This window comes from Oculina patagonica, chromosome 8 (genome assembly GCF_052425735.1).
Source record: "Oculina patagonica isolate OP01 chromosome 8, crgOcupat, whole genome shotgun sequence".
Classification (NCBI taxonomy): Eukaryota; Metazoa; Cnidaria; class Anthozoa; order Scleractinia; family Oculinidae; genus Oculina; species Oculina patagonica.
In genome coordinates this window covers 3,737,963-3,760,359 of record NC_135765.1, presented here as the reverse complement: position 1 = coordinate 3,760,359, position 22,397 = coordinate 3,737,963, and the positions used below count along the sequence as shown (strand labels likewise).

The window sequence follows — 22,397 nt, the reverse complement described above, 5'->3', positions numbered from 1 at the left end:
GTTTGCATTATGTTCTTATTCTAGTGCCTTTTGGAATGAAATTTTCAACTGGCTGCAACAGTGTGTCACTGGAATTAGTGTTGATTTGTCAGAAGTAGTCAATGTTATACTTGGTTTGCCTGATCTCGAGGAACATTTTATGGCTGTAAACCACATAGTTCTTGTGGCAAAACAAACAATTGTACTTTGTAGGAAGAGATCTACTAATCCCAGTTTGAATGTCTTCCATGCTCTACTAAGGAAAACTATTAAAATAGAAGAATTTATTGCTAAGCAGAAAAATAAATTGCACCTCCATTTAGTTAAATGGGAAAATTTTTTAGATAAACTTATTTAAAGTAAATGTATGCAACGTCTGCCATTTTTCGTTCTTTTTTTGAATTTATTTTTTTTTGTTTTTTTGTTTGTTTTGTTTTTGTTATTTTTGTTATTTTTTTGTTATTTATTTATTTATTTATTTATTTATTTATTTAGCATAACTGTTTCCAGAGTAATTGTAGTAGTATTTCAAAATTAAAAATTGTAACTGTAGTGCACCCGTAACTATGTATTTTTTCAAAGTGTAATTGTACTTCAAACTTCTGTATCTGTATCTATATCTGTGCTTGTAACTGTATATTTAATTTAATAAAGTATTAAATTATAAAAAAAAAAAAAAATTATTACTTTCTAATTCTCTTCTAGGAATGGTAGATACCATCTTTGCTGATGTTGCTCAGCCTGATCAGGCTCGTATCGTTGCTATAAATGCTCACAACTTCCTCAAAAATGGAGGACATTTTGTCATATCGATAAAGGTATGTGCGAGCTGGGTGTATGTAACAGTCAGAGTATGATGGTTGGGCTGATTAAGATTTTCATTGTGTGTGTCAGGACTTCTGACAGTGACCTGACTACTGTACATTGTATTTGCACGTGTAAAGATGTTCTGTTAAATTTTTAAAGACTACTCAAAACTAATCTGAAGGTGCCTTGCAATTTTCTGAATACTGAAGTTTCAGTGGTATCCTGATTACTCAAACGTCTGAGAAATGAAATTGGTTTAAGAAATGCGAGGTAAAATTACAGTTTGACTAAGTATAGCAAATCCAAGGAAATTGAATTTTGGTTTCAGTTATCCGTAGGTACAAGAAATCCAGGGTTCAAGAAATCATGATTCCACTGTTTTCCCCCATATAGATTTCAGCGAAAGACAACGCCATCCTTACAAGGACTTTCCCCTTCAAATACAAGTACACACAAGCATGATTTAATAAGACTACCGTAAACACCCGCAGATAAGCTGCATGCTGAATTAAGCAACTCAAATTTCGGAAAAAAAGTTTTTCAAAGAAAATCTTAAGTGGCACCTTTTTCAAACGTTCCTGCAGATAAGCCGCGCCCTCAATGTCAAGCGAAGATTTTGGGGAAAAAGGTGCGTCTTATCTGCGGGCGTTTACAGTAATCCTTTTCTGGTCATATTTCTGTGGTAAACATGGGAGGTTTATTTGAGGTTTGCAAGTGTGAATTGCTTTGAAAAACATTTTGGACCAGAAGGCTTGTGACTTGCACATGATGTGTGAGAGTTGGCTGGTAGACCTAAGAACTGTAAGTAACAGCTTAGTCTTACTGTAGCTCATCCTTAAACCTTGTTGTTAGGCAAACTGCATCGATTCAACAGCAGAACCTGCTGCAGTATTTGCAGGAGAAGTGAAAAAGATGCAAGCAGAGAAAATGAAACCTCAGGAACAGTTAACGTTGGAGCCATATGAAAGAGATCACGCTGTAGTGGTTGGAATTTACAGGTGAGACTGAGACCTGCTTTACTTAAATTAAGAGTTTGTTTTAGCACAAGTTAGGAAAAAAAGTTGGATTAAAAATGGACTTCCCATGGGTCGTCACAAAGTGCAAGGTAGCCAGGTGTGTTATCCATTCCAGTTAGCCTAAACCCTGGTTTTCATGTCAAGAAAATCCCAGACGATCAGGGATTTTACTGTTCTCAACCATCCCAGATTTTGCCGACTAATGAAAACTCGAAATCGTAACTACTCCCAATCCTCTCTAATTTTTGGGGACAAATCTGGAGAATCAGGAGTGTTTCTTTCATCTGGAATTTTGCCGACATATGGAAACCACTCTTGTTAGCCTAAATAGCACCGCCAACTCACATATAATTTTAGTCACCTCAAGAAAAACTTAAGCTGTCAAAAAAACAGGGTTTCTGTTACGACTGAACGCACTGTACAATTGAAAAACTACACCTGGATGCAGCTGGAATGCCTGGCCTGGGACAGGGGGGACTGGAGGAGTTTGTCAGTAGCCTACATGTCTGCTCTGTATGCTCTGAAACTAAGTAGAAAGGCATCAGATTGGATTGGTTCTGTAATGCCTGAGTGCAGGCGACTTGTTAAACAAATAGCAATTTTTGTATTTGCCTTTTTTTACAGACCTCCACCAAAGAAGGACAAGCAGTAATACTGTTTTCACTTATGTAGGATTTTATTGTAACTTATCTCGCATTTTGAAATAAAAGTCATTGATTTGTGTATTTTTTCAGTGGAGATCAAACAAACCTTGAATCTGTGCCAAATATTTTCAAGGAAACAGCTTCTTGTGACATTTCCAGCCAATGCAATACATGGTGTTTTATAAGTACTTTTATTTCACAAAGAATGTCATTTCCCTCTGTCTTTTTTAATGATTTTCAGTAAGTTCAGGGTAATCTTTGGTCAAGCGATATTTTAGTGTAAAAATGTTTTTTTTTTTTTAATCTCATAATCAAACAGGCGTAGTTGATTGAAGGAAGAGGTTACCGGTAATTTTGTACCAACAATTTTACAGTGAAATATACATTACAGTCGAAGCTCTCTTAACGGACACTCTCGTAAGCGGACAGCTCTACTTACGGCCACCTTGTTAGAAACCCCGTTTTTACTCCCATACAAACTCTGTATTTTTACATTCTCGTTAGCGGACATTCCCGTAAGCGGCCGCGGACACTTTCCGAGATTACGACTTAGACTTTTTCTTTGTTTTTAAGCTCCCGTAAGCGGACACCGCAAAGAAAATCATATAAAAACCTCTGTATCTTGTATTAATCAATCAATTTCACATCGCCGTTCGTCACAATGATTTTACTGTAACAAGAACATTGAGAAGCTTGAGAAGCTTAAAATCGGGCGCTTTGCCTTGAAAGGCAGGGTTCAGTACAGCAGAAACCACGAAGCAGTTACTTAAGTAGCACTCAGTCCGACTGTGTTTGTGTAAGTCACAGGGCTTGCATGAGCTGTATTAGTGTGCATAATATAATATCTAGAACGTTGTCGAGATTGCATTATTACTTAATGACATGATGGTTTCAATTTATAAATGTATCTCACACAATACAAATAAACGATTGAAGTAGACGACTAGACAATGTAAAGTTTGACTTAGCAAAGTGCAGTGTATTGGTAATACTGTAAGGTGCGGTTTCAACTGACGGTCGTGTGCTTTTCGGTATTTTCCAGCCATTGCACTTTGATGGGACAGTACTACAACTGTTTACCGGGGAACTACTATTGTCAAGAAAATGATCACAACTTGTTGATGAATGATTGAACATTTGTTTCATACCATTACTGTAATAGCAATTGATGAAGGCTTTTAGTACTGAACCAAAGTATAAGGACTGGGAAATACTGAAACCCATTATCAGCCACCTTAAACGGAAATATCTTGTTGGTGTTTCAAGGAATACAAGGAAACTTCACTCATCCCATGTATCTATGTATTGCGGTATTTTGTAATTTTTTGAGTGATTTTTGGGGATGTTTGGCAGGTGATAGTTTTTTTAAAAGAATTAGTAAAATTTAGACAACTAAGAAATATTGAAAATTTAATGTGAATTTAACATTGGAATTTGAAGTTAGAAATTGGCAGACGGACACCAAACAGTCCCGTGACATCCTGGAGTGTTTTTGCATGGGGGTCAACTGTGTGATGATGTTTCCATTTTTTTCTTCAATCCCCACTGATAAAGAACTGTTGTTGGTGTTATGTTGGTGTTATCACATGTCAAGCCTTTAACAAGGTATGAAAGAACACAAGGATTTAAATTATTCTGGTGCTCAATTTTTGCGTAACTAAAATTAATGTTACTCAAATTCCTGATGGATTCTGTCTTAAACTGTTACGAGCTTAGTATTTCCAAATTATTGCATGTCAATGTAAGGCAAGACAAGACATGCCTTGGTTCTTATGTAATTCTCTTAAAAACACATAAGATATTGACTATAATTTTGTCTGTGCTATGGCAATTCACAGTGGGGTGGTCTTGATGTGTCTTTAACTTGTAGACTGGACTGGACTAGTAAAACGCGGACTTGTAAAACGCCTCTAGACACTTCGAATTCCTTGGCCACAATCATCTTACGGCTCTCTTCAATACATAATGTCTCAAAAAAAACAGTAACCTCAGAAAGAAGTCAGAAGCAAATAAGGTCGAAAGACCGAATTTGAACATATAACGGCAAATGTTCTAATGTCACGAACGTAGGAGTCGTGTAGGCCCGTCACCTTTATTTACCACATACTGCCCCCAAATTAAAACAGTACCCTCAGAAAGAAGTCAGAAGCAAATAAGGTCGAAAGACCGAACTTAAACATTTAACGGCAAATATTCCAATGTCACGAACGTAGGAGTCGTGTAGGCCCGTCACCTTTATTTACGATTGACTGTTGATTTCTGGACGGGCCCCGTTCTACCTCGTGCGAGCAATACAAACGACTGCACTCAACAGACGTCAAGTAGTGGAAAGAAAGAAACATATGCACACAACTCATAGCATCAATCCCGTTGTTTTAGTAGGGGTTTGCAGAACGAACATGTGCTATACTGCAAAAACATCTCCACGCTAAAACAGACCATAGAGTGCTCAAAAAAGCTAGAAATATGCCGTCGAAGAAACACACAAGAGCTTCAAACACAAATTGTTTCGCTCGCTAAACCGTTTAGTTTCCGTTTAGTGTCCGCGTTCTACAAGTCCGTGCTTAACAAGCCCTCGTTTTACAAGTCCGCGTTTTACAAGTCCGCGTTTTACTAGTCCTCGTTTTACAAGTCCGCGTTTTACTAGTCCGCGTTTTACTAGTCCGCCTTTTACAAGTCCGCGTTTTACTAGTCCGCGTTTTACTAGTCCAGTCCAGTCCTCGAAATACAGTATGCCAAAACTCCCCGCCCTCTAAAGATAAGTCCTTGACGGTTCTTGTCGTTTTTCGGTGCCTATTCATCTTCGGCATCTTTCTCATCCACCTCTCGTTCTGTCCTGTGTCTGTCATCACACGAAAGAAAAGCTGATTCTCAAAAAATCTGCCACAAAAGGAAATTGACAAAAACAATATGAAAACCATATATCGAAAGTTTCTTATTCTAAAATTTTATCATACGTCTTAATTCAGAGCTACAAAGAAGTTCCTCCTTTTGAGTTATTGATACTGTTCTTACAGTACCTCTTTCCACTAGCGAAATTTTACAAAATTCCTTCGCGGCGAAAAGGTAGCGCGAATCCAGAACAGACTCCAATCGAGAGTGGGTTAATTCTAGATTACTATTAATTAACTATTACAACATTCATTTTTAAAATAGTTTCCCAAGCCGACTAAGCTAACTAAACGTCGAGTGTATCTTTCAGTAAACAAAACATGCCGTTATGACGCCGGAAATCCAGCTCACGCATACTATACCCCGTGACTCACGCAAACCTCCGACTTACGTGCTACTACAGTCATTCCTTTCTAAACATTTTTTTTTTGACCACCACCGTACCTTTCTACCCAAAAAACTCATGAAACCGCCCGGTTTTAACCTGTTTTAACCTTTCAAAAATTAGAGCGTTCGAAACTAAATAAGATCCGTAATCACAAACAACATACAGCCGTTTACCAGCACTCTTTAAAACTCCTGAAACCCTTCAAAATCAGGCAAAATAAATCTTTGAAATAACCTTTATCAATGTTTCTTATTTTTTATTCAGTTCTATAAAATGCCTTTCATACACTACTGTCAAACAAAAATTTCAATTTCCTCAAAGTTTCAAGACAAAAGAATAACAAATATTTCGTGCACAATGTAATTTGATTAAGCCAATATTATCACGTCTAAAAATACTTCAAGCAATTCAGTGAAAACCCGTTTTTTTTTCGTATCAACGAAAACCACTTTCGAATAATCAATACATGAAAATAACAATAAGATCAAAAGGAAGAAAGGAACCTTTCTAATTATTTGAAGACTTTCAAAGCCGTGATATTATGCATCCAATCCGCGATAAAATTTAATTACAACAAAATCCAAGTTCTCATTTTGAATTCCATTTTTTTCAGTTGATACCTTTATCCAACTTGTGAAAAATTCCATTCAAGTTCCTATTAATACTGTACATTCCCAATGTTTTGCTCAGGTCTTCAGAAGCGTCTTACTAACCAAATCTAAAATAATTCCAAAACATGCTGTACAAACATTCTACTCTTTGTGACAAACGACTTGACGACCAATTGTTCGAAATGAAAATCGACACAGTTCTTCCTAAATAAAAAAAAAGTTTTACGGCGGAGTCAGGCTCAAAAAATATACCGCAAGATCACACCCCCATTCATAGTCAGAAACCAGCAAACCATCTAGTTTGCTAAAAAAAACACTGCGTGACATCAATGACGTTACCTTTTTCATTTACAAAAATAACTTTAACTTGTCAAAGTAAGTGCAATTTCACAATGGTGAATATATCGGCCCAGTTCTCGGCCGGGTCCAGTTCTCGGCCACTTTGTGTTTAACGCGTTTTTTCACACTCCAGTTGAATCAAAAAGAAAAGGTATTTCCTTCAAACGATAGACTGATTCATGTGCTTTAAGTATCTTGAGTTTGATCGTTCAATTCGATATAGAAAGCTCACACGTCGAGTTTACGCGGAGGTAGTTGTTTGTTTACGGCTCCAAATTCATGGATGTAGTTAAATTCGTATTTTATCCAAAAGCCCCCACCATACGAACTAATTTTTGGCATGTGAAACGTAGAATAATTCAGCTTTCTGCTTTAGTTAACTTTTCGTTGAACCGTTGTATTTTTTGGTCTTAATTTACTTCGAAATTTTTTCTTGCGACGTTTGCGTATTTGCCAGTTCTCGGCCACCCTGCTCGCTATCACAGCTTAGCGCTTGGTTTTTAATATAATTTCATCTGCTGCTGCCAGAATGAAAGAAATAAATGTTTTAAAAATAAAGTTCAATCTTATCTCTAAGTTTTGAGCTGACTCTTGTCTTGTCTATTATTTCTACAACACCTAAATATTTCAAGACCTTTTCACTGCAAAATAAACCATCTAAATGCACGGGTCACACAATGCGGTTTTGCCAGAACCTGCACATAGGCAACTAGGCGCGTTAAAATCCTTCTTTTCTAAAGTAAAACAAAGCATCATAAAAATAATTTGGGATCGATATAGTATAAATAGGTTTACAGAGTGATTTTATGACTGTGAAAATTAATTGAGCATTTTTTTACAGATAATTACGCACAAGCTTTTTAGTGGCTGAGAACTGGGCCAAGGTGGCCGAGAACTGGGCCCACAAATGGAGCTTTTATTTTTATTATTGCTCGGGCAAATTAATTTTTGACCGGTCGATAGCTTTACACCAAAAAGCTGAATAATGTAGCTAGCTCTGGGAGAAATTTCAAGTTCCTGCGGTTCTTCTGAGGTAAGAAATACAAGTTTACGTCAAAAGTGGCCGAGAGCTGGGCCAAGGTGGCCGAGAACTGGGCCCACAAATGGAGCTTTTATTTTTATTATTGCTCGGGCAAATTAATTTTTGACCGGTCGATAGCTTTACACCAAAAAGCTGAATAATGTAGCTAGCTCTGGGAGAAATTTCAAGTTCCTGCGGTTCTTCTGAGGTAAGAAATACAAGTTTACGTCAAAAGTGGCCGAGAACTGGGCCAAGGTGGCCGAGAACTGGGCCCACAAATGGAGCTTTTATTTTTATTATTGCTCGGGCAAATTAATTTTTGACCGGTCGATAGCTTTACACCAAAAAGCTGAATAATGTAGCTAGCTCTGGGAGAAATTTCAAGTTCCTGCGGTTCTTCTGAGGTAAGAAATACAAGTTTACGTCAAAAGTGGCCGAGAACTGGGCCAAGGTGGCCGAGAACTGGGCCCACAAATGGAGCTTTTATTTTTATTATTGCTCGGGCAAATTAATTTTTGACCGGTCGATAGCTTTACACCAAAAAGCTGAATAATGTAGCTAGCTCTGCGAGAAATTTCAAGTTCCTGCGGTTCTTCTGAGGTAAGAAATACAAGTTTACGTCAAAAGTGGCCGAGAACTGGGCCCCATACTGTACTTTGCACCGTAAGCTTTTTTCTCTGTCCTTCCGCCGAAGCAAAAAAACACAACCTGATTACACATTAACCCAAAAGTCGACCAAGTGTGCCTGCAACGATTTCCTGTCAAAACTAAAATGAAAACCATTGCGGTATGCGTCACCCGTAGCGGTTTTGTAGCAACCCCGAGCTATCCCCGTCTTTTTGGCCGCGCCAGGAGACTACGCTCTAGGACGACCAAAGGGTAAACCTTAAATCGGCCACGCCCGATTAATTACAGTACCATATTTCAGTGTTTGTTTTGTCGTCATCCACGTCCGGTTACATTTCGAAACACCACTAACATGCATATTACCATTATGTTAGCTGGGCAAGCTCCCGTAAGCGGCCATCTATCCCCTACACCTCTAGTGGCCGCTTACAAGAACCATTCTCGTAAGCGGCCAGCTCCAGTTGCGGACACTTTTTTCGCGTCCCGAGGGTGTCCGCTTATGAGAGCTTCGACTGTATTCAACTGTCTGGTACATGTAGAATGTTTCTCAGTGAGTCTTATTAAATATAATGCACACTAAAGCAATTTACAAATCAACCACATTTTTGCAATGGTCTAATTAAACTGGTGTAGTTGAGTGAAGGAAGATGTTACATTTTGTACCCACAAAGTTTTGCAGAGAATTCTGCATTTAGTTAACTATCTGGAACCGCTACATTTAGAATATTACTAGAGTGAGTTTTATTCAAAGTAATGCACACTAAAGCAATTGACAAATCAACCACATTTTCCGTGGTCTACACTCTTACAGACCATATAAAAGACATCATAAAAACCTGACGTTAGAACCATGGGAGCAATTTATGGCATCATTCAATGGTTTACAAGTGTATTGCCATGGGAAAAAAGTGGCCGATTTGTTTTTTTACAATACCACTGAACATTTACCAGCAGTTAGATGAAAATAATTGTACGAAATAATGCATGCACGCATGACAACAGCTGTTAAGATCACATTTTCTGCTTGAAGGTGACAAGATCATCAGAAGTTGACAGTTTGTCATATTTTTTAAGGTCTATACTCTCATGGATCATTGCTCTTGACCAATGAAGAAGCTGAAAACAAGAATTTTCTCAGATATTGTAAAATATTTGTTAATGCTGTGGTCAAATGTACATGTATATGTATGTTTTAAAACTCAACTTGCGATAAGGTGTTCTTAATTTTTCTGTCGTCTTCCACTGATCGCAGCTTTAAAATTATGATGATTTTGTCAGTTGTCTTTTCAATAAAATGCAAGGTGTCCAGTAATGAATATCTTAAAGAAATGATTTCTGAAGTTGTAAATCTCCGTCATAAGGCAGCTTTTATCATTGAACTAAGATGTGCATGCCTGTTATTTAAAAGGGCTAGGTCACGGTATTTCAGTTAACTCTATTTATTTTCGTTAATTAAGAGCTGTAAACGTCAAATTGGCAGAGCAAAAGTTATTGGTAAAAACACCGCCACATTATCAAACAAGCCGGATTTTTGAGCATTGTAAATGACACTTCTGTTCTGTCTTCTCTCTCTTTTTTTGTTGGCGGTGCAAAGCCTGGGACAGAGAGTCCTCTTTGTTGACCCTACATTCTCGTCCCAGAGCCGCTTATCCCTCTTTGCAGGCCAAGCCTTGAGCACAAGAAACCAGTGGCTCTGGAGACATGAGCTCATTGGCTAGATTTTAAACAAAGGAAATTTAAATTTAGCAAATCAAATCATCCGTTCTAAAATCCATTTGTTGTAAGGGATTTTACTACCGTTGTTTTGATTGGCTAGATTTAAATTTCTAGTTTTAGTTTTTTTATTTTCATGAAATGAAATTTTAAAAATTTTCGGTGTACGGCAAAAGACCCTGAATACCCGCTGCATTCTCTATTTTCTAATTGCCCATAATACATTTTGTTTGCCCCCCAAATTTTGCATAAACTATTGTTTTCAAATTCTCTTGGGAGGACTGCATATTTCCAAAACAATGGTTTATGCAAAATTTGGAGGGCAAACAAAGTGCATTATGGGCAATTGGAAAATAGAGAATGGAGCATAAACAATCTTTGGGACCACTTGTCAAACAGAAAAGAAAAATTCTTCACCAAACATTTGCAAATGTTATAAATCTTGAATAACTTTCAAAATGTAAATTACTAGAAAGATAGTAGAGACAGAAACAACATTATAAATTGATGATCACTGATCAATATTCAAGACGTGCTTATATACTTAAACCCGGACGTAACAATGGTCAAAATCAAAACACAAACCAAACCATACGCATTAGTGCTAATCCCAATCCCCGGTAGAGTGGTTGCTTTTTTTTTCTATTTTTAGAACATAAAATTTTAAATTATTTCTCGCTGTACGGCCGACATCCCCGAAGCATCCCGCTACGTACGTGGAGCAAAAAAAAAAAAAAAAAAACTATAAGACAACTTGTCAAAATCTTCACCAAACATTTTATAATGTTTTAAAAATCTGGAGTAACTTTCAACGTGGAAATCACTAGAAAGAAAGAAGAGACAGGGACAACATTCCAAAGAAACGATCACTGATCAATATTCAAGACGTGCACATGTACTCAAACCCGAACGAAACAATGGTTAAACTCATTACACAAACCAAACCATACACTTTAGTGCCAGTCCCACTCCCCTGGAATAGTGACTTCATTTTGTCTATTTTTAGAAATTAAACTTTTAATTTAGTTCTGCTGAACGGCCGAAATCCCTGAACCATCCCATTGCTTCGAGCAAGAAATACTTGGAGACCACTTATAAAACTCTTCACCAAACATTTTGTAATGTTTAAAGCTTAAATGACTTTCGACATGCAAATTACTAAGAGAAGAGACAGGAACAACATTCCAAATTGATGATCACTGATCAATATTCAAGACGTGCACACGTACTCAAACCCGGACGAAACAATGGTCAAAATCAAAACCAAACCATACGCATTAGTGCTAATCCCAGTCCCCTGGGAGAGTGATTTATTTTTCCTATTTTTAGGAAATAAAATTTTAAATTAGTTTTCGCTGACGAGTGGCCGAAAAATCTGAAGCACCCCGCTGCGTGTTGTTTTAACAAGTGGTCCTCAATTTTTGTTATTTTTTTTGGTGAAGAGCTTTTGGTTAAGTTTAAATCTTAAATATTTTTCGACATGCAAATTACAAAAGAAAGAAGAAAACAGGAACAACATTCCGAATTGATGATCACTGATCAAAATTCAAGACGTGCACATACACTTTAAACAGGAACAAATTATAAAATCGCAGTTGACTGACAAATAAAAGTTTTTGCGACAAATTGTATTGAAGATATATACTAGTGTACAAAAGAAATTATACGGAGCATTTGAAAGTTGTTAAAAACTGGTTTATAGCTGCTTTTGTATAGCGTCTTTGTTAACTCAGTCCATAAGCTGAAATCGGCCTTTAACGCCTCGCGTGATTTTTTGCACGATGCGTGACGCACGTCGTGCACGTGCGTGTCCGCCTGGCTGTGACACAATGCTGTCACGGCATGTGACAACATTTGCCACAGGCGTCATAATACAAAGTGAATTTAAACATTTGCACGACCCTCTAAATACAGTTGACTCACAACTAGTACAAAGTGTTGCAGCAAAACGTTTTTATACAAGAGTAAACATGGCATCGAATCTCCTCTTTTGCTTTGTGTTTATTAGCACTTGGCTCGCGTTTACAAGTTCTAAAACGTTATGTCCGAGGATTTTCTTCCAAAACATCAACGAAACGAGCATGCCGTACAAAATGATCGAAGGTGTTTACATCAAGCAGAATGACAGCTACAATTATTTTCCTGTGTACCACCGAGAGGGCGACCGTAACTTGGGACTGTATTTCCAAATTAACTTAAAATGTTTTTATTTCTATCATAACTATTTGAATTTTGGAAACAAATTATGGGATGGCTCTATTCTCAAGTACGGCGTGGGTGCTAGTCTTTACCCCAACAGTGTTGATGATATCTTGTTTTGGCTTCGCTCGGGAACTGTAAACAAGACAGATATGTTTTATGGAATTGTTAAGCAGTGGGAGTACTACTACATCCGTGAGTCTTACGAACACATTGTGTATACAACTGCTTCTTCTCCAATGATCAAAGCTGTGTGTGTGAATGAAGATTTCAGAGAATGTAATTCGGACAGAGTTTACTTAAACGAGCGCATCGATGACAAAAACGAGAACATTTTGAACGATCCCGCAACAGACTATTTCTATCGTGTTGAGGGTTTGTTTCGCAATCTTCGTCCTGTCTATAAGCACAGCGCCGTGTCATGGTATCTGCAGTACGTGGACACCTACTGGGTGATAAGTGAATCGTATAGACCGAGTAATTCAGAAGAAAACGTTATCATGAGAGTAAAGGATTTGGCCCTAAGACCTGAAAACATCACCAACACTTGGTCGCAATGGTCGTTTGGATGGCGCGACATGCCCAATCTGAGAGTGTTTTGCAGGGGCGTGACTTCAATGTCGAACATTTGTCCATCAAATCCATGCCACAACAATGCCACTTGTGTTTACACTTCCGGTAACGAAACGCTCTGTCTCTGTACTTCCGGCTTCACTGGAACAAGGTGTTCCGTCAACAAACAGTGTCCCACGCCACACCCCGAAGCCAGCACAGAGGATGGTTTGAAATACCTGGAAAAAAGACCCGGGAACCTTGCCGTGTCATTCTGTGGAGACACTTCTAGGTCAAGGTTTTATCTGTGCGTGGATGGCGATAACAATTCGTTCTGGAGCGGACAAGAGTTGATCTGTAAAGATTATAAAAATGAAAGGTCTACGACTGTGTCTCCAACTACTCCGTATAAGAATCCAACTACTACGTATGCGACTCCTACTACTTCGTATACGCCTCCTAGTCCGTCCCTCGTCTGGCCAATCCTGTTCATGCCAATCGTACTCGCTCTGTTATTGTCGCACACCTGACTCCGTTAGTACTCTGGTCTTTCTTGAAGAGTTGCAAGAAGGCTATCGAGGAAGAAGACCACAATACAACAATGGAACAAGTTGATTCCTACAGATCTACCTTCGACGAACTCGTCAACAGATGAGCGGAGTTATAAAGAGCCGTTAGATGTCCTAGTTGCACAAGCTATATTAATGCCAGTGTTGAAGAAACCGAGCCGCATGTCCCCCCTTATGCTACTTGAAGATTCGCCGTCTTACCATGAAACAGACGCCCAGGTTTCTATTAATAATAATTATAATAATAATGATGACGATAATGATGATGATGATGACGATAATGATGATGACGATGATAACAAATAGCTGCGTGGAATATCTAAGAAAAAGCTGTCATCATATTTTATCATATACTTTTTGCTGTTTTACGGCTAGCAAGTTTACAGGTTATTTTAAGTCGTTGGGTGCTATCTCATGTATTGCTTTTACATCCGGTTCGCGTAACAGGCAGGAAAAGCTTATTGCAAGCACGGGCTAGCGGACTGTGTTCACGTAGACTCTTGGTGTTAGGCCATCGTAACTTAAAAACATGAAACAAACAGCGGTAAAAAACATGAAAAATCTCATTTTACTAACTTGAAGTTTCATATGCTAGGCAAGATATACATTTTCAGAAGTATGACCGTTACAAATATTTTGACAACAATGATATATACCCTCATATATTGCTATGAAGGGGTTCTGGAACCTGGACTGATACGATTGGTTTTCAGCAGTTACTAAATATTAACGTTTCAGCTAATAGAGCAACAATATCTCATGCATTGCCGACGTTGGTATTTAATGAAAGTTGCAGTTCTTGAATGAATAAAGTCTCCTTAATTTTGCAATGGAGGTCTGTTTCAATGAATTTCAGTAAGTTTAGGGTAATTCTTATTTACATTATTTGGTCGTGTAATATTTTAGAGTAAATCTGTTTTTTTTTTTGTTATTTTGCATAATTTTGAGGGGAAATTTTGGGTATACCGGTAAAAATCTATAACCAAATACCCATTAGTGCCAGTCCAAGTACTCTGAGTGAGTGATTAGAAAAATAATATATTAAATAAATTCTCCAAAAACCCTGAAGCACCCCGCCGCGTGGAGCAAAAAAAAAAACTGTGGGGGCCACTTATCAAACAGAAAAAATAATTCTGCTGTGCACCAAACATTTATTTGGTAGTGTTAAAATCTTAAACAAACTTTCGAAGTGCAAATTACTAGAAAGAAAGAAGAAACAGGAACAACATTCCAAATTGACGTTTACTTATCAAAATTCAAGACGTGCACATGTACTCAAACCCGGAAGGAATAATGGTCAAAACCACACTCTTTAGTGCCAGTCCTGATCTCCTGAGCGAATGGTTGCTTTCTTCTATTTAGGAAATAAAGTTTTGAATTAATTAGTTCTCGCTGACATAATGGCTGACAACCCTGAAGCATCCTGCTGCGTGAAGCCAAAAACCTTTGGGATCGCTTGTCAAACTCTTCACCAAACATTTTGTAATGTTTAAATCTTGAATTACTACTAAGAGAAGAGACAGGAACAACATTCAAAATTGATGATCACTGATCAAAATACAAGACGTGCTCATGTACTCAAACGCGGGCGAAGCGTGGAGCTAAAAAACTTGGGTATCACTTGTCAAACTCTTTACCAAACATTTTGTAATGTTTAAATCTTGAATATCTTTCGACATGCAAATTACTAGAAAGAAAGGAGACAATGAAGAACATTCCAAATTGATGATCACTGATCAAAATTCAAGACGTGCACATGTACTCAAACCGGGACGAAACAATGGTCAAAATCAATAACCAAATCAAACCATACACTTTAGTGCCAATCCCAATCCCCTGAGAGTGTGGTTGCTTTTTCTTCTATTTTTAGGAAATAAAATTTTAAATTAGTTCTCGCTGTACGGCCGAGATTCCTGAAGCACCCCGCCGCATGCGCCAAGAAAATTTGGGGACCACTTATTAAACAGAAAAAATATTTCTGCACCAAACATTTGGTAATGTTTAAATCTTGAATAACTTTCGACATGCAAATTACTAAAAAGAAAGAAGAAACAGGAACAAAATCGTAGACATTCTTATTTTTATGCCATTTTAACTTCAACAATAAAAATAAAAACACACTGCGGTGACAAACATGACAAGACAACGCATGTCGGAAAAAACTTCGATTTTAAGAACTTAATGTTTCGTATGTTACAACATCAGTTCTTCAGAAGTGACCGTTAATTAATAACAAACAGACTTAAAAACCTGCAGAAGAAAAACAAACATTATGGCTAGTACAGAAAAAGTTTCTCACTGCCAACGTTTTCAACAGGAACAACATTCCTAATTGATGATCACTGATCAAAATTCAAGACGTGCACATATACTCCAAACAGGAACATATTTAAAATTCGCGGTTGACTGAAAAATAAAAATTTTGCGACAAATTGTATTGAAGTTTTTTACTAGTTGTATAAAAAAATTATACAGAGCATTTGAAAGTTGTTAAAAACTGGTTTATAGCGGCTTTTGTATAGCGTCTTTGTTAACTCAGTCCAGAACCTGAAATCGGCCTTTAACGCCTCGCGTGATTTTTTGCACGATGCGTGACGCACGTCGTGCACGTGCGTGTCCGCCTAGCTGTGACACAATGCTGTCACGGCATGTGACAACATTTGCCACCTGCGTCATAATACAAAGTGAATTGAAACATTTGCACGACATTCTAAACACAGTTGACTCACAATTGGTACAAAGTGTTGTAGCAAAACTCTTTCATACAAGCGTAAACATGACATCGAATCTCCTCTTTTGCTTTGTGTTTATTAGCACTTGGCTCGTGTTAACAAGTTCTAAAACGTTATGTCCGAGGATTTTTTTCCAAAACATCAACGAGGAGACCATGCCGTACAAAGTGATCGAAGGTGTCTACATTAAGGAGAATGACAGCTACAATGGTTTTCCCGTGTACCGCCGGGAGGGCAACCGTAATTTAGGACTGTATTTCCAAACTTACCACATAGGCGACGACTACTACAACTATTTGCATTTTGGAAACATTTTTGGGGATGGCTCTCTTCTCAAGTACGGCGTGACTGCTAAACTATACCCCACTAGTGTCAGTGCTCCCTTGTTTTGGCTTATGTGGGGCACTGTAAACAAGAGAGATATGTTTTATGGAATTGTTCAGTATTGGGAGTACTTCATCCGTAAATCTTCAGTGCATTACGCATACAATGTGCCTACAACTGCCTCTTCTCCGATGATCAAAGCTGTGTGTGGACGAAGATTTCAGAGAGTGTAACTCGGACAGAGTTTACTTGAACGAGCGCATCGACGGCAAAAACGAGAACATTTTAAACGATCCCACAACAGGCTATTTCTATCGTGTTGAGGGTTTGTTTCGCAATCTTCGTCCTGTCTATAAGCATAGCACGGTGTCATGGTATCTGCAATACGTGGAAAGCTACTGGGTGATAAGTGAATCGTATATACCGAGTAATTCAGAAGAAAACGTTATCTTGAGAGTTAAGGATTTCGCCCTGAGACCTGAATACATCACCAACACTTGGACGCAATGGTCATTTGGATGGCGTGACATGCCCAATCTCAGAGTATTTTGCAGGGGCGTGACTTCAATGTCGAACATTTGTCCATCAAATCCATGCTACAACAATGCCACTTGTGTTTACACTTCCGGTAACGAAACGCTCTGTCTCTGCACTTCCGGCTTCACTGGGACAAGATGTTCAGTCAACAAACAGTGTCCCACGCCCCGCCCCGCAGCCAGCACAGAGCTTGGTTTGAAATACCTGGAAAAACGACCCGGGAACCTCGCCGTTTCATTCTGTGATTTGCATGACCCTTTTGACCGTTTTAGGCCAAGGTTTTACCTGTGCGTGGATGGCGATGACAATTCGTTCTGGAGCGGACAAGCGTTGGCCTGTAAAGAAAATAACAATGAAAGGTCTACGACTGCGTCTCCAACTACTCCGTATACGAATCCTACTACCACGTATACGCCTCCTACTACTTCGTATACGCCTCATAGTCCTTCCATCGTCTGGCCAATCCTGTTCATGCCAATCGTACTTCCTCTGTTAATGACGTATATCTGACTACCGGCGTTAGTTCTCTAGTCTTCCTTGAAGAGTTGTAAGAAGGCTAACGAGGAAGAAGACCACAATACAACAATGGAACAAGCTGGTCCATACAGATCTACCTTTGACGAACTCGTCAACAGATGAGTGGAGTTAAAATGAGCCGTTAGTTGTCCTAGTTGCACAAGCTATATTAATGCCAGTGTTCAACAAACCGAGCCGCATGCCCCCCCTCACACTACTGGAACATCGGCCGTCGACTTACCATTGAACTTTAAGCCAGACGCCCTCGGTTGTTGATGATGATGATGATGATAATGATGATGACGATGATGATGACGATGATGATGATAATGATGATGACGATGATGATGATGATGATGATGATGATGATGATGATGATGATGATGATGATGATGATGAGGATGATGATGATAACAAATGGCTGCATGGAATATCTGAGATAAAGCTGTCATCATATTTTATCATATACTTTTTGCTGTTTTACGGCTAGCAAGTTTACAGGTTATTTTAGCCGTTGCTTTTACATACGATTCGCGCAACACTCAGGCAGAAAAAGCTCATTGCAAGCACGGGCTAGAGGACTGTTCACGTAGACTCTTGGTTTTCGGCCATCGTAACTTAAAAACATGAAATAAACAGCGGTAAAAAACATTATGAAAAATCGCATTTTACTAACTTGACGTTTCGTATGCTAAGCAAGATATACATTTTCAGAGGTATGACCGTTACAAATATTTTGACAACAATGATATATACCGTATATATATTGCCATGAAGGGGGTCTGGAACATCGACTGATACGATTGGTTTTCAGCAGTTACTTAATATTATTAACGTTTCAGTTAATAAAGCAACAAGCTCTCATGCATTGCCAACGTTGAATGAATAAAGTCTCCTTAATTTTGCAATGGAGGTCTGTTTCAATGGATTTCAGTAAGTTTAGGATAATCCTTATGTACATTATTTGATCGTGTATTATTTTAGAGTAAATCTGTTTTTTTTATTTTGCATGATTTTGAGGAGAATTTTGGGTATACCGGTAAAAATCTATAACCAAATACCCACTAGTGCCAGTCCAAGTCCTCTGACTGAGTGATTAGAAAAATAATATATTAAATAAATTCTCCGAAAACCCTGGAGCAAAAAAAATGGGAGCCACTTTTTAAACAGGAAAAATAATTCTGCACCAAACATTTGGAAATGTTTAAATCTTGAATAGCTTTCAACGTGCAAATTACTAGAAAGAAAGAATGAAGAGACAGGAAGAACATTCCAAATTGATGATCACTGATCAAAATTCAAGACGTGCTCATGTACTCAAACCCGGAAGGAATAATGGTCAAAATCAATACTCAAACTAGCCTGTTCCAGGCGTTCGGTTAGTTGGGAAGCGGCGCGAGGAACGGCGAACGAAAAAAATGGCGAGGGAACTAAGGCTCGCTCTCCTCCCCGCCCCCCCCCCCCCCCTCCCCTTACTTTTTTCGCTCGCCGTTTTTCGCGCTCCCCAGCTAACCGAACGCCTGGAACAGGCTATCCTCAAACCAAACCACACACTTTAGTGTAAGTCCCAGTCCCCTGGGAAAGTGATTGCTGCTTTCCATATTTAGAAAATAAAATTTATAGTCCCGCTATACGGTCGAAATCAGTAAACCATCCCCATTGCTTGGAGCAAGAAATACATGGGGACCACTTGTCAAACTCTTCACCAAATATTTTGTAATGTTTAAATCTTGAATAACTTTCGACAGGTAAATTACTAAGAAAGGTGGCAGGAACAACATTCCAAATGGACGATCACTGATCAATATTCAAGACGTGCACATGTACTCAAACCTGGATGAAACAATGGTTAAAATTAAATACTGAATCAATACTCAAACCAAACCATACTCCTGAGTGCCAATTCTAATCCCCTTAGAGAGTGATTTCTTTTTTCCATTTTTAGAAAATAAAATTTTAAATTATACAGTTCTCGCTGACGAATGGCAGAAAACACTGAAGCATCCCGCGGCGTAAAGCAAGAAATACTTGGAGACCACTTATAAAACTCTTCACGAAACATTTTGTAATGTTTAAATCTTGAATAACTTTCGACAGGTAAATTAAATTACTAAGAGAAAAGACAGGAACAAAAGTCCAAATTGATGATCACTGATCAAAATTCAAGACGTGCACATGTACTCAAACCCGGACGAAACAATGGTCAAAATCAATACCCAAACCAAACCATACGCTTCAGTGTTAATCCAAATCCACTGGGAGAGTGGTTGCTCTTTTTCTATTTTAGAAATTTAAATTTTAAATTAGTTCTCGCTGTAGGGCTGACATCCCCGAAGCATTCCGCTATGTAAAGCAAAAAAACAAAACTTGGAGACAACTTGTCAAAATCTTCACCAAACGTTTTGTAAAGCCTGGTTTTCACTAGCGACGCAAGCACAAGCGCAAGAACAAGCGGAATCGATCACGCAAAAAGGACAAATTTTGACCCAAGCATCAAAATACAATGCGCTTTGTGCTTTTGCTTGCGTTTTCACGGTGAAATAAGAGCGGTTATCCTTGTGCTTGTGCTTGCGCTTGTGCTTGCGTCGCTAGTGGAAACCAGGCTTAATGTTAAATCTCGAACAACTTTCGACATGCAAATTACTAAAGAGAAAGAACACACAGGAAGAACATTCCAAATTGATGATCACTGATCAAAATTCAAGACGTGCACATATACTCAAACCCGGACGAACTGAAACTGAAACAATGGTCAAAATCAATACTCAAACCATACTCTTTAGTGCTAATCGTTATCCTCTTATAGAGTGCTTTCTTTTTTCTATTTTTAGAAAATAAAATTTTAAATTATTTAGTTCTCGCTGACGAATGGCCGAAATCCCTGAAGCATCCCGCTACGTGAAGTAAAAAAAAAAACTTGGGGACAACTTGTCAAACCCTTCACCAAACATTTTGTAATGTTTAAATCTTGAATAACTTTCGACATGCAAATAACAAGAAAGAAAGAACACACAGGAACAACATTCATAATTGATGATCACTGATCAAAATTCAAGACGTGCGCATATACTCTAAACCGGGACAAATTCGCGGTTGACTGACAAATAAAACATTTTGTGACGAATTGTATTGATGTTCTTAACAGGGGTAGAAAACATTTTCTACAGATCATAATAATGCTTGAGTTAAAAACTAGTTATAAAGACATCTTTCGTATAGCGTCAATATCGATTCAGTCCAGAGGTTGAAGTCGCGTGATTTTTCGCACGATGCGTAATAAATAATAATAATAATAATAACAACTTTATTTAATGAGGGTTACACATTACAGTTAAAAACTGAAAAACCTGTGGCCCTCCCCTAGAATAACGTGACGCCGTGCACGTGCGTGTCTGCCTGGTTGTGACACAATGCTGTCACAGCATGTAACAACATCTGCCACATGCGTCGCTTTGTATACGCAGTATATTTGAACATTTCCACGACATTCTAAATACAGTTCACTCACAATTGGCACAAAGTGTTGCAGCAAAAAGTTTTTAAACAAGCGAAAACATGGCATCGAATCTTCTCTTTTGCTTTGTGCTAATCAGCACATGGCTCGTGTTTACAAGTTCTAAAACGTTATGTCCGAGGATTTTTTTCCGAAACATCAACGAAAAGACCATGCCATACAAAATGATCGAAGGTGTCTACATTAATAAGCTGAATGACAGCTACAATAATTTTCCTGTGTACCGCCGCGAGGGCAACCCTGACTTAGGACTATATTACCATACCGACCATAAGGGCGACAAATTTTTGGAGTTTGGAAACAATTTTGGGAATGGATCTTTACTAAAATACGGCGTGGCTGCTAGACTTTCTAGTGATCCCTCGTCGTGGCTTAGCTCGGGGACTTTGGACAGGAGAGATGTGTTTAGAAGACTTGTTGACCAGTGGCAGTTCTTCATCAGACTTCACACAGACGATCAGTCTTACTACACATACAATGTGCCTTCAATTGCTTCTTCTCCGATGATCAAGGCCGTGTGTGTGGACGACGATTTCAGAGAATGTAACTCGGACAGACTTTACTTGAACGAGCGCATCGACGACAAAAGCGGGACCATTTTGAACGATCCCACAACAGACTATTTCTATCGTGTTGAGGGTTTATTTCGCAATCTTCGTCCTGTCTATAAGCACAGCGCCGTGTCATGGTATCTACAGTACGTGGACAGCTGTTGGGTAGTAAGTGAATCGTATAGACCGAGTAATGCTTTAGAAAACGTAATCTTGAGAGCTAAGGATTTCGCCCTAAGACCTGAATACATCACCAGGGCTTGGTTGAGATGGTCAGATGGATGGTGGGGAATGCCCAGTCTCAGAGTATTTTGTAGGGGCGTGAACATGTCGAACATTTGTCCATCAAATCCATGTCATAGTAATGCCACTTGTGTTTACACTTCCGGTAACGAAACGCTCTGTCTCTGCACTTCCGGCTTCACTGGAACAAGATGTTCTGTCAACAAACAGTGTGCCACCTCACGCCCCGAAGCCAGCACAGAGCTAGATTTTAAATATCTGGAAAAAAGACCCGGGAACCTTGCTGTGTCATTCTGTAGAGGTTCGTACCACTCTACAAGGCCAAGGTTTTACCTGTGTGTGGATGGCGACGACAATTCGTTCTGGAGCGGACAAGGGTCGGACTGTAAAGGAAATAATAATGAAAGGACTGCGTCTACTACTGCAAAATCTACTCCTACTGCTACTCCTACGTCTACGACTCCTACTACAACGTATACGACTCCTACTCCTTCTATCAACTGGCCAGTCCCGTTCATGCCAGTCGTATTCGCTTTGTTAATGTTTCACTTATGGCTACCGTTAATACTCTGGCCTTCCTTAAACAGGTGCAAGAAGGCAAACGAGGAAGAAGACCACAACAG

At 38.7% G+C, this 22,397-nt stretch overlaps 2 protein-coding genes across 3 annotated transcripts in view; both read left to right on the top strand.

Annotated features, from left to right (window-relative positions):
* The first annotated feature begins 682 nt into the window (after positions 1-682).
* LOC144663475 (rRNA 2'-O-methyltransferase fibrillarin-like) overlaps positions 683-22,397 on the top strand; it is a 74,224-nt gene continuing 52,509 nt past the window's right edge. The window contains exons 1-3 of one of the 2 annotated variants that reach the window (XR_013572612.1): positions 683-797; positions 1,639-1,784; positions 2,427-2,524. Coding sequence is in view for 1 of the 2 variants with exons in the window: in XM_078524434.1 (XP_078380560.1) it covers positions 687-797; positions 1,639-1,784; positions 2,427-2,454 (285 nt within the window). In the remaining variant the exon portion in view is untranslated. Of the gene's footprint in view, positions 798-1,638; positions 1,785-2,426; positions 2,528-22,397 lie in introns of those variants that run through there. The other variant, XM_078524434.1, reaches the window with a different exon arrangement.
* Positions 21,022-22,397, top strand: part of LOC144664107 (uncharacterized) — a 3,782-nt gene continuing 2,406 nt past the window's right edge. The window contains exon 1 of the mRNA XM_078525235.1: positions 21,022-22,159. Coding sequence (XP_078381361.1) covers positions 21,022-22,159 — 1,138 coding nt within the window. The remainder of the gene's footprint in view (positions 22,160-22,397) is intronic.